Consider the following 17,221-nt stretch of genomic DNA (forward strand, 5'->3'; position numbering starts at 1 on the left):
GGGGATTATGGGGATGAGGTTTAACAGAAGCGGGGAAAAGTCATGTTTCTTTAAAATTTATTTGGGTAAGAGAAGAGAGTAAGCATTTTTTGGGTGTGTTAGGGGATTGAGGGTGAGGGTATGAATAAATTAAATCTGTTCATTGGATTCAGGAAGTGAGTGTAGTCCTCAAGTTCTCAGGTTGCCAGAGTCATTCTTACAACTCTTAGTTCTCCTTGTAATAACAAAGATGCAGAAATGCCAGTTAATGGAGCTTAATGGCATGCTGGATAAGCTTTTATCACACTAAATTGCATGTTGACCTGAATAATATGGGAAATAGTTTGCTGCAAGGGGAAGCCCAAACTTGCTAACATTTGCATTTATTTGTTTGTAACCAGCCTGAATCGCCTAAGCCAGTGAAACATCAGGCAAGTGCTTTTCTTTATGCTTCTTAGTTATGAGTTAATGCAACTATTCTCTTTGGCTTCTTATGTGTTCTAATAGAAGCAAATTATATAGCTAAATTTGTACTGTCAGACAATCAGTTGTTAGAACAATAATTAAAATAGTTATTTTTCACTTTCTTCTTTTAGAGATGGTAGAACAAATTTTATCAAATTTTTTGTTTTTATTTGTTCTGTAACATTGACTTTATGCTATTATTTACAAAGCATGTTCATGTAACAAGGTTTTTGTTCCAAATATATCCCTCCAATACTGCACAGAATTATTTCATTAGCTGTTAATTATAATCTGATAATAGGCTTTTGTGTTCTATATCATGTTTTAAGTTACATGCTGTGATGTCAAAAGTTCGAACACTCAGAATAACAGATGTTCCTGATCTCTTAAAAGTCACGCATCATTGCTATGTTTGTATTTAAAGGCTTCATTTTATTCAACATATAAAGTTAGGATTTTCTTTCTCATGGACAGATTCAGGAGAGTGTAGTCCTAGAAACTATGCTTAATACATAATGAGACTAATTCCTTTCTTTTAGCTTCACAGGCCACAGGAATAACATGTATAGGAGAAAGTTACCTATTTCCCTCCTCCACTGAGTTAGAGGAGATGACTTCTCCCTCATGTGAAAGGTGCAGACATGGTATAGGTTACACATTACACAGAACTGGGCCAAATGTATATTCTGTAGTATAGTCTTTTCCCTATTGCTGAGAAAATCTTATGGATGTGTCTTCTATGACATAAACTAAACTGATATAAAACAAATGTGAGGAAGAGTTATAAAGACAATTTATAAATATAAAGGAATTGGACACAAGTGTTAGGACTTTACCTTCCCACTTAGTTGGGGATATGTTTTAGACCAGAGGTGCACAAACTAGATTAAAATGTAATTGGTAAATGTTTAAAAAAAATTAAAACTACGATACAATATAGATAATGTTGATTTGTGGTTTGTTGTTGGTCCATTTTGAGGACCACAGTTTGACATCACTGCTCTAGACATTCCTCTGAATGAATTAATCGTTGAAGGACTATGTTGTACTTGTGTTAAGTGGATGGCCTCAATTAAATACTATCTGTATGAAAGATCATGGCCTATAGTTATTACTTTGGCAGCTGGAACCGAAAAGTGGGAAATCTAATCACTAACTTAAAGGGCTATTAGAGTAGAGGCTAGAGTGTTATACCACAATTCCAAACACTACTTTTTTTCACCATAGTATAAATCGTAATAGTAAATATTCATTCTAATATTTAAATATACAGATTTAGACTATGTTGTCAAATCCTTATATGATTTAATATATGGCATAAAACCTAACAATTTAACACTTTGTTTAAGTGTCATTTTAAACTTCAGAATGGCTCCCTATTGTATATGACTAGTATATTTGTACCTGTACATTGAATTAAGTCATTGGTATATACATTTTTTCAAAGATAGTAAAAGCTTCTGTGTCCGTGCTTTAAAGTCATTATCAGTCTGTATGATACTACATTAATTTTATGTTTACAAAACCATCTGTATTACAGGGGTGTGGCTCATAACCCACTCTACCTATGGTCTGCTCCAATGACCATTTTTCCAAATTCTGATTTAAAAAAAAATCATATAAAAAGATATCTGTTTATATATGCTAAATACAGTGAGACCTGAGATTGTGTTTATTTTTCATAGGTTGTACTTTATTAATATTGACTATAGTTTTCAGTAGTTTGATGTTACTAAGCACTATGAACCTGCTAGTCATTTCCCCCTAGGCCACAAGGACCTTGCACCTGGTGTCCTAGGATTTAACCATTAGATGGCAGTCTAGATTGTATAACCAAGTGGTAAAGCTATGGTCAGTTAGTAAAGAAGTGGAATAATCCGTGTTCCCTTGTCCTGATTTGTGTTCCCTATTTTTAAATACAAATATTCTTCCTTTTTTAAAGAAAAGGAAATAGACATATCAAATCAAGTCACAGAATTATAGAATTTGAGGGGTTGCAAGAGAAGAAACCTCAGTAGTCATCTAGTTCAAACTATATATGAAAGGAATCCCTACTTCACCATACCCAATGAAGACCTCCAAAGAAGGGGAATCCACCACTTTGCAACCTACCACTCCACTTTGTGATAGCTCTAATACTTGGGAAGTTTTCCTGACGTTAAGCGTAAAATTGTCTCTTTCCAGTTTCCACCCCTTGCTCCTAGTTTTGCCTTTTGGGGCAAAACAGAACAAGTCTATATTTTGCTCTCCAAATGTATTCCTCCTCTACTAGCCCTTCAGATACTTGAATACAGTTACCGTGTTCCTGCCTTGCCTTCTCTTCAACAGGTTCAGTTAATCTTCATATAACATAACCTTAAGTTTTTTCACCACTGACCCTCAGTAATACCTGTACTAGGACTTCTAGCTCCTTATTGGTTACTTGAACTTTGGGTATTTACATATAGATATTTGAGACCATTGGTTTTATTATTGGGCACAAATTGTCTCTGTGAAACAAATTTTAATTAGTTTAATCATACAAATAATTATTTTTCACACTGACCTAGGACTCTGCTGGTCTTTGTGTCTGGACATTGTTTTAGCCAGCAGAGCAACTAAGGCATAATAGTTTTTTGATCAGCTACTAAATGTGATTTCTTTAAGCTAAGCTTTTGTATGTTTTAGGCTTTTCATGCTTGAATAGCAACTGAAACGAGTCTGTTTCTATGAGCTTTCAGACTGGTCCACACAAAACTTGAGTTCTGATTCAAAGGCAAGAAGATGACAGAATGCACATCATATTTAAACTTTCAGGTTGTTAATTTTTCCTCCTTTTAGAATAAAGTTTGCTTCCCTCACTGGTAGAAAATTATGATTTCTCCAATTTTAGGGATCCTCCCCCCTTTTTTTGTATGTTGATCAACAAAGTATCCATAAATCATAATTTAGGTACACCAGGTTTTTTGCCAGTTTTTCAGTAAGTGAATTGGAACTAACTTTTATCTTTGTTTCATAGAGAAATAAAAGCCATAGTTGTATAGACTATTGTCTAATCAAATTTGATAAGAAAAGATGAGTACCTCTGTTCTGCCGGTTCCTGCTTCTTTTCCCTCAGCCATAATAGTTAAGAAATTACTTGTTAGTTTCAAGAAAAAATCTGAGTTTAGGAAATTGTCTAGTGTGGATATAATTGAAATTAGCAGTATTTGTAGTTTTAGGATGCCTTTAAGTGTTCATTTTGTTCATTCCTTTGTGAGAGGTGCTGGAGACAGTGAAGGTTATGGTTTCCTTCCATTTTGGGAAGATAGATTTTTATTGATATCTTGAGTATTTATATTACCCACATTTCTCAGTATATTCTTCTCTTTCCTCTCTTCCAGAGAGCTGTCCTATAATAGAGTTTTTAAAAATAGGAATAAAAAAAGTTAAATAAAACTAATCGACATATCTAAAAAGTCTGAATTTTTTGCCATTTTACACATCTTTGGACTTCCACTTCTAAAAAGAAGAGGGAGGAAATATCTTCTCACGTCTGTTTGGGGCCAGGCTTGGACTTAGTAATGGCTCCATTCATGATATTAACTCAGATCATGAGCTGTCTATTTGATTTTACCCATAACAGAAATCACTTGTGAGGTATAGTCTTGACTCAGCAGAGGGAGGATAGGGTGAAGGAGTGTGCTGTTGGGCAGATGATGTAATAACCTCAATAGGGACATAAAACTGCATTGGAGGTTCTATTACTATGACATTCCTTTGAGTTGAGGCTTTTGTTACTGTTATCTCCTAAAAGTTTTTTTTAGAATTCTTTAAAAATCTCCAGATCTTTGTCTCCTGAATCCTTTTTCCAGGAAGAGGGCAACAGAAAGATGAACTTCTCTACTTGGAATTATGTTGGAAGACTTATATACCTCTTTCTTATGTACCTCTGAAAATTAGTATTACCTTTTCTTCCCTTCCCTTAACACCTACTCACCTTACTAGAATAGTCTCTAAGACTTGACCCTAAACAGATGAGAATTTTGAGATAAGTCTTTCTCTCCATACCTCCCACTCCCTTACCTCTTCCACATATGCAAGTTCTTTTGTACTAGGACCCTTCTTCCCCCTAAATGTGATTTAGGGAGTAATATGTTGTTTTAACAGTCCCGCTAGCAGCTTCTGTGGAGGCGTAAGATGCACCCAGGAGGCTGCCGGCATGCCGGGAAAGCACAGGTTCTTTTTATCTGCTTAAACAAGGAAAGCACGGTGAAAGAGTTGACCAGCTTACTTTAATCCAGCATTCAGTTAGTTCAGGGGAGCATACAGACAAGCATCAACAGACAGGCCAAATACAGATTCATTCACTTACTTCAGGGGAAAAATGCAGCACCCTGAACTTCAGAACAAAATACAAACAAATTACAAGTATCAACAGACAGACCCAATACAGTTCATAGTTACCAACATCTAGGTTCAGCCAGAGAGCTCAGGCTGGCCCAGAGTCACGCTTGCCACCGCTGCCGCACCAACGGGCAAAAGGAAAAGGGATCTTCAAGCCGTCTTCGCCCCTCTTATAGAGTTTTTGACATCATCAAGCGCTGCCTGAATGACCAGGGCCGATTGGTTCTTGAGTTGGCCTCTCCCCCTGGCGTAGACTAGGTTAACACCCAATAGGGAGTGGCTCTGGAGTCCACAACCCCCTCAGCCAGCCCCATGAATCGTCACATAGGAAGTTCTCTGCTCCCAGGCATGGTCTCTGGGCTTCCTGCCCTGGAAGAGAAGCCGCAGACCCAGCACCCAGCAAGGCTCAATGAGATAAACTGAGTCACTCAAAGAAAACAAAGGCCACTCTGGCCACATACGTGCAGCCATTCTTGCTGTCAGAGACCTAAAAGTGACATTCGTTATCATTTAAGATGAAGCCCACTCTCTGTGAAATCTAATTTTCTCTTAAGTAATTCAGTAGTAAAAATTTGGGATCTGTAGGTTTAAACAAAAGAACTCATCATTAGATCCTACAATTATAAATTTGAAGTGGAAAGGAACTTTAGAGATTATTGAGGGACTTTTAGATACTATCCAACTCCCTCATTTTACGAGTGAGGATTCTGAGGCTCAGATTAAATGACTTGCCCAGGTTCATACAAGCTTTAGTTGTCTGACCAGATCTTCCTGATTGCACGTCTGGCATTCTATCCACAACATCATTGTGCCTCATTGAGCAGAAGAGAATTGATGGGAAACTCGGCTCAAGAAAATACTGCTGTTTGATTAGTCAAAATGGGAGTCACCATCCTACTACCTGAGTAATTTATATTAAGAAATTTCCAGTTAAAAGCAAGTTGTTGAAATTATGGTAGTTTAAGATTTAGAACCATCAGCCATGTTCTTGAAGAGGACCATGACATCAGGGAGATGTCTATATGACTTGCACTTGACTTTGATTTGAGTGAGGGAGGGCTGTGCAAGGTCACCAGCCTCACTTTCTCCTCCAAAACCATCTGGGTCCAGTGGCCAGACATTCATCAGGAGGACTGGAGACGGCCCAGGATGCAGTGGGAGACCCTGGCACTTTCAGGCTAAGGCCTTTTCACGTTCTCTGTTTGAATGAGATAACACCCATTCAGTGAATGGACCTCTTACAGGCAGCTAGGTGGTGCAGTGGATAGAGCACTGAACCTGGAGTTATGAAGACCTTAGTTCAAATCTGGCCTCAAACACCATCAACCAAGTATTAATTTAAGCACCTGTTGCATACCAAGCACTGTATTTGGTGCATTTATTTGTATCTGGATACGTTCAGACATATACAGAATAATTAAACAGAGAATAAATACAAATAAAAATGTGTTTAATAAGGTAGTTTAAGGAGAACATCAACACTTGAGAGGACTAGAAAAGGCATTACATAGAAGGTAATGCTTGACCTGTGTCTGCTTTTAAGAGCAGAAAGGAATTAAGTGACATGAGTGAAAAGAGAGTGCATTCCAGGCTTGGGGCCAGTGCAGAGGCACAGGTGAGAGATCAGAGGTCATCATTTTGTGTGTGTGTCGGTCGGTCTGTATAGATTGAAGGAGAGTGAGGAATCTGATAAGACCAAGGTATGAGCTTGGGAGATTGCTTCTTAAATGGCAGGTCTGACCATGTTATTCCCATCCATGGCAGCTAGGTGGTACAGAGGATTACAGATTACACTGAGCCTGGAGTCAGGAAGACTTAAGTTCAAATCCAGCCTCAGAAACTTCCTGTCTGTGTGACCCTGAGCAAGTCACTTATCCTGTTTGCCTTGGTTTCCTCAAGTCTGACGTGGGAATACGCTGTTATGGCATGTACCTTGCAAGGTTGTTGTGAGGATTGGTATTTGTTTTAAAAAAAGACAACACTCGGCACAGTCCCTAGCATGTAGTAGGCACTATATAAAAGTTCCTTCCTCCCTTTTTCCTTCCCTCCTTCCCTCTGTTGTCTACTTGTTACCTATTATTTCAGATGTTAAGTGTTGGGCATTTAAAACCCCACCTGTCTTTATTCCCCTCCACATAATCTTTGGTCCAGACATATTGGCCACATATGATACTGTATCTCCCATTTCTAGGCCTTTGCACTAGCTATCCCCTGTACGGTGCTTGGAATTCTTCTTCTAACCTCTGCATTTTAGAATCTGTGGCTCAAGTGCCACCTCTCACAGAAGATGTAGCTGTGCCTTCTGCTCCAAGACTGTTTGCCATCTACTCTGTATGTATCTTATATGTACCAATTTATTTATATTTGGTGTCTCCCCAGTAAGAACATAAGCAGTGCTTAGAGGCTATGTTCTGCCTTTAAAATGTGTCTGTGTCTGTGTGTCCGTCTGGTGTTTAGGACGGTGTCAGGTATACATTAAGAGTTTAGTAAGTGCTCACTAATTTACAATGTTGGAATTGGATAAATTTTATTTATCTGGAAAATTCATTGGTGTGGAATTACTTTATTCATTGCCTGGTAAATGATTTATTACTGTATAATTAAATTAATCTCTATATAAAAACAAAATAAAACAGGCCTTCTGCTAGGATTTGGTTGTCTTTGTAGTAGGCTTGACTAAATGGTACAGCTCTTCATTTCCTTATTGAATTTGACTACAGGTAAAATATATGAAAATCTGGATAATCCAGATAACTGCCTTGGAACCCATAACATGGATATTAATATACAGCGTAGCATCTTTTTGTGTAAACAGCTATTTTAGCTTTTACCCAGAAATGAGGATGGCCATATGTGTCTCATTATTCAATTTCATCTCATCTGTGGTCAGTATTTCTAAAAGTATTGAGTTTTCACACTAAAATTTCATTAATTCTTATAGTGTATGTAGAGTAATGTCAGAAGAATTTTAGATGTGGTCCTTAGAAATCCTCCAACCTATCTCCTTTCATTTATGAATGAGGAAAACTGAGGACCCAGAATGGTTGTGAACTGTTCAGTTTGCCAGCGACTAGCTGTGTGACCATAATTATCTCTTAAGTATGTTGATGGGTGAAGTAAATGGTGAGATAGTACATTTACATGGCACCTGGGTTCTAATTTTCAAATCTTTTGGGTTTTTTTTTTTCACTTTAGACTCACTTCTACAAGCAGGTTTAATTTTTAGGGTCAAGATTCTGTTAATTTTTAAACTATAATGATGTGTCTTTTGAAAAAGCGGTCCAGTTTTGTTCACAGATTCCAGTTTCTTAGTTCCAATCTAGAAGTACAACTTCTTCAAGGAAAGAATTGGCACACTTTTTTCCCACGATACTATTCCTTTTGGGACTCATGGATAAAATATGGATTAATGTACTCTAATTTATAGTTTTTTATGACTTGCATACAAGTTCACATGTAAGTTTTGCGTATTCCTAGGCTTTCTGGATATAGTGAAGAGAAACTCAGTTGTTTGAATTCAATTTGAATAAGAAATAATGTTAGTACCTTTTTGTTCCTGTGGTTTACCTGTCTGTTAAAGGAGGGATAATGATATCTAGCCAACCTGTATCAGAGTATTTTGTGCATATCTGTTGAGAACATCTGTGTGTAAGTACTTTTCCTCTCATGTAAGATGGTGACATTTTTATTAATGAGTTTTGGCTTACTCAAAAAAAAAATCACTGTGATAGTGTTACATAACATTTTACTTTTGGAAAATCTGTTCCTTGCATTTTCCCATAAATCTGCGCCTAATATATTTTTCTTATACTCAAATCCATTGTCTTTGTTTAACCGCATTGATCTCTTTGATATCATTATGTACATATGCTAATTTATTTCATTTTTAGTAAAGTCCTATCGAAACATCCAGGATCGAGAAGACCTATTTAAAAGGGGCGGTTGGTATGAAAGAACTGAGAAAAAGAGGCAATCAAATGTGAGGGTTAATCGAAGACTTTAGTTTAACATAAATACTTCTATGTTTGTTTTTGTATTTGTGTGTGATGTGTTTTAGGGAGAACTTGAAAGGCAACTTTTACAAGCAAACCCAATCCTTGAATCATTTGGAAATGCAAAAACTGTGAAAAATGACAACTCTTCTCGTTTTGTAAGTTTAATAACACCATGAAGTTTAATTCCTCAGTTTTCTGTCTGAATTACTGGCATGAATAATAACATGAAGTTATTACACCTCCAAGAATTTAAGTAGAAATTGAACTGCAAAGCAGAAGATAGATAGGTGGTTTATTGGGGGAAAAAAAGAGTAAGTGCTGTTGGAGATAGAACTTTTAAAATAGTTTGCTGTTTCATGAGATGGCTTAAAGCATTGCTTACTGTGTTTAATTTTGTTATTTGCTAGAGCTTTAAAATGTTTGATATATAAACTGGCATATGTATACACACACATATGTACACACACACACACACACACACACACACACACACACACACACCTTTGAAGCTCATTCAGAATTACCAAAAGTTGGCAAAAGTTTGACTGTCATTTGGCTTTTGATTTGACTTTTACTTTTTAAAATGTGTCTGCTAATTTATACTGTAGTCTCATTTTTTTTAACTGTCGTATTTGGACAGAATGAGACTTGATTTCTTAAGAGTTGGAAAATGTTGGAAACATGTTGGAAAATGCATATTTTGGAGATAGGATGTTATATCCACATTCATGGACAATGCAGAATTGAAATTGGCGTTGGAAGCGTTGTTTTATGCTCTTAGTGTTTCTGATGGTCTGTTACACCTCCTTCTCAATTATTCTGGTTCTGCTTCATTTATTGCATACTGTTCTCTGGGCCTCTAGACTTGCATTAGGACAAAATAATAATGTTCCTAAAAGAATATGTTAAGCTAAAGTCTCTTTCAGCCCTAAGAGTCTGCAAATATGTAGAATAATATTTCAGAGCTTAATGTGAAGGACCTTAGAAACAGTCTAGTCCAGTTTCTTCATTTTACAGAGGAGAAAACCAGAGTGAAAGCGAGTGGTCCATTAAGGTCACAGACACAGACACTGCCCTTCCTCCTTCCAAAAAGTTTAGATTTGTGTTTGGGATAGGGAGGAGAAGGGTGAAGGGAATAAGCATTTATTGAACACCTACTATATGCTAGGCAGGGTATGAAGCACTTTACAAACATTATTTTATTTGATGCTATGGGAGAGATGCATAGTTTCTTATTTTGCTTTATTCTTTGTCTTGTGCACTGATAAACTGGCTTGTGGAGAGCTTTATAGACATTGGGAGGGCTCTAATACTTCTGGGAAACTCCATTAACTCCGACAATGGACCATTCTCAGCAAATAAGAAGTGTTATGAAACGTGCTTATCTCGAGAAGAAAGATTTTTATGTTTACTCGGTGTTCTGTATGATTCCCAAGAAATCTAAGAGGAATTATATTCATCTTGGATCTCCGGGACCAAATTTACTGTGCACGAAAACATTTTGAGGGAGTTGCCATGCAGTAGCGCTGTGCTCTGTTCTTTTAATGTAGTGTCCTTGCATATCATTGTCTCTCCAGAATTTAGCCAGTTCTGGGGCATAAGCTAAGTAATTTTTCACTCTCTCTCCTTCCTTCTGTTTGTATTTTCCTATTCCTTAAAGTGTTTGCCAAATGTTGGTCAGCATCTGTAGAATGATTTCAGATGATTTGTCCTTGAAGTAAACATATGTATTTCCAGCATAGGAAACTAGATGCTATGCTTAATCCACACTTCAAACTAGTTTTTAATAAGAAACAAAAAAAAAACCCACAGAACTATTCTGGTACTTTTTTAGGTGACAAAATTTATTGGGGCCACTTATACTCTGTAAACGTGTAGTCTTTCCTTCCTTTTTCCAGAGTTGAGTCATTGTTCAACTTAGAGAAATGCTTTCAAAAGTATTCCTTACTTAAAAGGGAATTCCAGTGTCTCTGACGATATTCTCATAACAAGAATACACAAGAGACTTCACTTCTATACAATCTGAAGGATCAACAAGCATGAAATAACAGGCATTATGATAGATTCCAGATGATCTTAGGAGTATCACTTTCTATCCTTTTCTATGTATGCCCACTTTCCAGAAAACACATATAACACACTAGATTTGTCTGTTTTAGTAACCATCTATATTATTTGATAGATGGAGCCAGATGCACACACTTTCTATAAGCAGTAATTCTACGAATATATTGCTACAGAGAAGGAGGTAGTACATTTTTGCCCTTAGAGATACAGTGCTCTTGGTAGGGGTTAATCAGATACAACAAATGAAATAATAACAAAATTAAGCATATTATTATGATTAATTTAAAGAAGGAAAATAGGAATAAAAATGAAGAATGAAGAGGCAAAAAAGACTCAATTATCAAGAATTTGTTATGCACTTATTATATGAGAGGCACTAGGGAAACAAACACAAACAGCCTCCTGAACTCAGGGAACTTAGGTTCTACTTAGCTAGACTTGTTCATAAATAAGAATCTGTAAGATAACTTTTTTTTTACAGGGAAGATGCTAGCACCTGAGGAGGATCAAGGAAAGCTCATGTAGGACATGGATCTTGAAGAGAGTTTTGGAGGAAACAAGGATTCTAAGATAAGACATTGAGGAAGGAACATGCATAGCCAATGCAAAGGCTTGGAAATAGGAGATAGAATGACTTATGGAACAGTAATAAGTCCTATTTGGCCAAACTGTAGAGGGTAGGAAAGGGAATGATATGTAAGGTTGGAAGGGTATTTGGGACCAGATTGTGAATGGCTATAAAAGCTAAAATATAATGAGAAGTGTGGAGAGAGACAGTGGGAGAGGTAGACCTGGAAAAGGAGACTGATTTCTCACCTCTTTCTTATGTATGAGAGAAAAGCAGATGTATGAGAGAGGCATGGATTTGGGGGGAAAAAATAGAGTATTGAGAAAGAAGGGCCCAGTAGATCAGAGGCTTAGGTGAATGTTCTCTGAGATAAACATCTTTTTTCTCCACACCCACATTTGTGGTGGTTATTTCCATTTTGGAATCAAATCTACCACTGACTAAGCAAAACACATTCTTTAGGATTCATTGGTGATGGCCAGAGCAATGTTAACCATTTAACTAGATTCCTTTTGTGGTCTAGAGGTTACCAAACTCCTCTACCTAGAAAAGCTCTGAACCCACAAAAAACAACTTTTTAAAAACTATCTATGTCTTTTGTTTTTATATCACTTTCATTTCCAGATATTCCTCCCTCTTCCCTACTCAGATAACAATCCTTTCTATCAATAAAATAAAAAGGGGTGTGTGTGTGTGTAAAGTATTTTAATAAAATTGGAGGAAAAAGTAGTTTAAATTAACAAACACACTAATAGATTGACATTATATGAAATATTCCATGCCCATGGTCACCCACCTCTGCAAAGAAAAGAGGGAGGTGTATTTACTTTTGTCTCTTTCAGGTCCAGCTTTGATCATTGCAGTTTAGGTAACCCAATTTCGAAGAGGATATTGTAAAATTGTCTTTCAGAATTATGTCGTCGTTTTATTGAGTAGTGAAGTTTTGTTTTGTTTTGTTTTCCCTTACCCGACAGCCTTTCAGAATACTCAGGGGATCCCAAAATAGTCAGTGCAATTTTAATGCTCTTAAGGCTTAAAGCTGTACTCTGCCTTTAGGAATGCTCTGTAGATGTCAGAGCTGAAAGGTAACTTAAATGAAATGAGCCTCTTTGTCACTTCCACTCATTGGTTCTGATTCTGCTCCCTGGGGTCAATCAAACAGCTTAAACCTACTTCAAATGACAATCCTTCAGTACTTGAAGACAGCTATCCTGTTCCCCTTCACAGCCCCCCTCCCCAAGCCTTCTTTTTTCTAGGTTATGCCCCGTTCCTTCAACCAACTGTGTGACACATGGCTTATCAGTATCTTCATTTGCCTTTTTGTAGTAAGATCTCTAGTTTCTCATTTGTAGCCTGAACATTATTTTTTAATATGAATATTTGAAGCTCTTAGTTTTATTACTCTCAGATTATGTGCAAAGTGAAAGTTCCTAAGGCCTAGGGTGTGGCTTTTTGACCAAGTCCAAGTTTTACAGAACAAATGCTTTTATTAAGGGGATTTGTTCTGTTTGAATTCAGTCAAAGGGCCACACTTGAGGACCTAGAAGGCCAAATGGACCTCAAGGCTGCAGGTTCCCCATCCCTGTCCATGAGGGTGTATTCTTGAACCTATCAGTACTATAGATATAACGTGTCCAGGACTGAATTCTCAGTGCTGGATGTATATTTTTCAGTCTACTAAGAGTGTGTTAGTTGCAATGGTGATCACCAAAGATAGCTGCTAAGATTTGAAATGCAAACTTCCACTGTGTTTGTGCAGACAGCTATTACGCTTTAGGATGTTGACCCTGGCTGCCATGTGTGTGATTACTTCTTATCCCTCCTTGGAATGCTGACCCTCATATTGTACCTGTAATCTAGTTTCTAACCTTTGCTGAAAGACATCCTATAAGACAGAACCACTTTAGAGAATAAATGAATGTTTTCTGAGTATAAAGAGTGGGGGATATTGTTGCATGTGGAACAATCCCTTTTCCCACTGGGCTGGATTTGTGATTTCATTAGTATGGTAGACTCCTGTTGAGGAGTCAGAGACAGTACTTTAATGCTATTACAATCACTAAAGCTAGCTTTCAGCAAATGCATAAGAAATGATGCTGTGAAACGCCTAAACCAAACAAGCTTGGTTCTCAGTAGGCACTGTACTGGTAAAATTAATGTTACTGAGTCTGCCCAACCGCTTGGAGCACCCTTTGTCATATTCCACAGTTGTCCAAGCTGATATTTTATTCATATACTTCACAAAGCTGTGTGCAAAAGGTTGCTGCCACCAGCAGCAGCAATAGCAGAGCCAGGCTGGAGGCCGCCATATTGGCTAGCTCCAAAAATAGCATTCTTAGCAGCCCGCGTTGGTTGTACTTCATCTTTGACCAGGTCTCTCTAGTCTCAGCTTTACATTTTAAACTATGGACTAGAGGTCTAATTTCCGTTTGGATACCATTTCTTAACCAGCTGCTTACTTCCAAGTTATTACTTCCTTATTATTGCTTTCAGTGGCCAAAATTGAGGAAAACTTAACTGTTCCCCTTTGGTCTTTAGTTTCTTGCTCAAAACTTCATAATCATTGGCAATATTTTTTTTAACTTTGTTCTAGTATCATTTGTTCATGAGAATCAGCTGAAGTGGGTAGTTGTCTTTTTTTTTGGTAAGTCTGGAGAAGTAGTCTTGGTTGTGTGTTTCAATGATATAACCAACCTTTCTATTATCATTAGGTTAGGTTGTTAAGTTGCTGCCTTGCCCTGAGCAAGGCATCACAAACTACTTCCACTCTTTGATACTTTCTCTGACGTTTACATTGTTGTTTCTCACCTGGGCTTCTATAATGTGCTTGAGGGCTGCTGCTGTGAATATATTTATTTGGGGTCAAATCGCCCAGTATAATAAGCACTCTATTTATTCAGAACTAAATCTTATGCAATAAACGAAAGCATTCACAATTCATGACAACGTAAGGACTCGTTACCAGGGTGGCCACGTGGCCTCAAACAAAACATATCATTCGGTATATAACATAGTGTCCCAAAATACTTGTTTATACAATCAGGGGGTCCCAGGCCAGGGTCTTCTCTAACATAGTACATCCCTCGGGGTAGAAGAAAACATAATACACTCCACCCCTAGGTCACAATAGGTTATAATCCCTTAAATCAAAAACAAAGTGTCCAAGTAAAGCCCTCTTGGGGGTGTATCCTTTCTTCCACGCTGCCATTGCAAGCTCCCACCTGGCATTCTCAGGTGCACACATGCTCAAATGAGCCAAAGAGTCCAAGTCCCAATACTACTCCAGCCCCCGCTTCCAAGTTCCGAGGCCTGCTGGGCAACAAAGTGTTCATCTTGACTCAGGGCTTAATTCAGTTCTCTGAGCCATCCTCTCCTGGTTCCTGACGTAGTCAGGTCTCTGCTCCTGCTCCGTATCTCACCTCACTGGGTGAGGGGCAGCTCCACTTAAGCCCTGCCTCCTGCCATAGCTTTGGCTCTGAGGATTTCAAAAGAAACTTCTCCCCTGGCTCCTTTGTTATCTCTGTAGGAGCTTTAGCTACCAAAAATAGCACAATGACTGGGGAACAAGGACAACTAGCCAGTCTCACTAAACCCCATGTTCACGAGTGTTTTCAAACTCAGTGCTCAACACTTGTTTTCTCTCTTCATGCTCATCTTTCTTCACTTTTCCTCTGCTTCTGCTCTCTATTTGTACAGTTCTACCCAGTGCCTGCTTGGCTCAGAGGCATGGTAGCCCAATGTGTAGTACCTGATTGGCTCAGAGCCAGAAGGTGCAAACACCCTTCTGACTCAACACCTAATGTGCTACAGCCCTGAATTACCAGGGTTCAAAGGAGATTAATCCTTCAGATGTTTACAATTTAGCATAAGCCTGGGAAACTTAACTCCAGAAGAAAAACAACAAAAATCCCACCTTGCTTGAGCTCACAGCTTCTTTGCCTCTACCATATGTTTGTGTATTGGTGTATAACAAAAATATATAGGGGTGCGTGTGTGTGTATGTGTGAGAATTGGAGTACAAGCATTTTTTTCCTCTTCAGAGTGGCTACCTCTGTTCTTCAGGAAGAACCTAAAAAATAGCTTCTGGTTTATTTTAAGCTCTCATTGTATAACTTTTATTTCCCATTCTCGGCTCCCATTCCTCCTCTTCTAAAAAGGGCGACATCTGCTCTCCTGTACTCCAGATCCTTTTTATTCTGTCACTTTTGTTTCTTTTAAGCATGCTATTTTCTATAACAACTTCTTGGGGCCTTTTATCTGCCTTTACAAAGAGTACCAGCCTTCAGCCTTGATTTCCATGGTATGACTTAATTTCTTTCAGGAATACAGATTGTAACTTGGCCCAACACACAGTCTCAGAAAGTTGTTCTGACTGAAAAATTCATTCTTTCCCCATTTTGTTGATGAGCACCACAGAACTTAGCTAGATTGATCCTGAGCCTTCATTAGACCCATTTCTGAAAACTTAATGACTACCTTTCAGATCTTATTTTCTGCTGAAATAATCTTGAGTAAGACCATGGTCTCTGTCATGCTATAACGAAGCAGAAGAGTAGGACTGTAGTGAGTGCTGGAGATTATAGCACTATTTTTTTGATCAAAATATTTTGACCGAACATGGATTTTGATCTTTGGAAAACTGACCTAGTATTATTAAAACACTGCTATTTATTATAAGAAAATTAGGAACCTCTTTTTTGAGATATATAGATATAGATATAGAGAGATAGACAAGAGATATAGATATCACCAAAAGTAAGCTTTAAATACGTAATGCCAAAAAAACCATGTAAGTGTTTTTCCTTCAGGGGAAAAAGAATATTATTCAGGCAGTTTGACTGAATTGAGTATTCGATTCAAATTTTAGAAATAGTCTAATCATTTGTTTTCTGTATATCTTAGTTTGGTAGCTAGGTGATGAATCTTAACTTAAAGAATAGTATCTGCTTTTAATACTTGCTTGCAGTTTCAGTATGTAGCCTGTGCTATTATGGGATAGATGGCTCAACATTTCTATAAGAAATTCTGTTTTCTCTACTAATCACAGTGGAGCAATCACATTCGGACTCTAATCTTACAATGCCCAATAGCCAATGTGAAGTAGTAGAAATGATACTAAAAGAAACTAACAGGAAGAGAACCTAAACCAGATACATGCACAGAAGTCCCTGCTAGAGGTGAGAAAATTTTGAGCATGTTGATGGATCTGTTCTCGATAGCTTAAAGAGAGGCGCATACCGAGTGATTGTAAAAAATTAATGGATGACGTGACTTCCAAAAATAATCACAAGAACATCTCTGCTGCTCTGTATGTCTAACTTCTCATCTCTACAAAAGCTCAGTGCCAATAGTCTAAAAGTATGAAGCATCGTTAGTAAAAATATGAAAAATTAGTAAGCTGGCTTTTGTAATCAGAATTCTACAGCAGACCAATAATTTGCTGTCTTAATTGACTGAAAGTTGCAAAGGATGCAAGAGTGTGCCATTGTTATTTTGGTGACTATATTTTTTAAACCATTTGATTTGACAGATGCTGTGAGGGCTGTTCTTCAACATGATGTTAATTTTAAAATGCTTATTATAAAACATATGTATGTATTAAAGTTATGTAAGATTCCTTGAAAGATACAGCTTCTGTTCTTTCTGTGCAGTTGTGTAAATGCCTTCTCTAATGGCTATTTGATGCTGCTGTCTGATTGTTAATGGGTAGTATACTAGTAGGGGCTGTCCCACAGGCTTATCCCTAAAACTTGAGAAAGCCTCCTCTCTCTGTAGACCCAAC

General features: G+C 37.6%; 1 protein-coding gene across 4 annotated transcripts in view; it reads left to right on the plus strand.

Moving 5' to 3' along the window:
• MYH10 (myosin heavy chain 10) overlaps positions 1-17,221 on the plus strand; it is a 195,782-nt gene that overhangs the window by 58,701 nt on the left and 119,860 nt on the right. For 2 of the 4 annotated variants that reach the window (XM_036767251.1, XM_036767249.1), the window contains exons 6-7: positions 381-410; positions 8,867-8,959. In XM_036767251.1, coding sequence (XP_036623146.1) covers positions 381-410; positions 8,867-8,959 — 123 coding nt within the window. The remainder of the gene's footprint in view (positions 1-380; positions 411-8,866; positions 8,960-17,221) is intronic. The other 2 variants (XM_036767252.1, XM_036767250.1) reach the window with 1 other exon arrangement.

Source organism: Trichosurus vulpecula, chromosome 7 (genome assembly GCF_011100635.1).
Source record: "Trichosurus vulpecula isolate mTriVul1 chromosome 7, mTriVul1.pri, whole genome shotgun sequence".
Classification (NCBI taxonomy): domain Eukaryota; kingdom Metazoa; phylum Chordata; class Mammalia; order Diprotodontia; family Phalangeridae; genus Trichosurus; species Trichosurus vulpecula.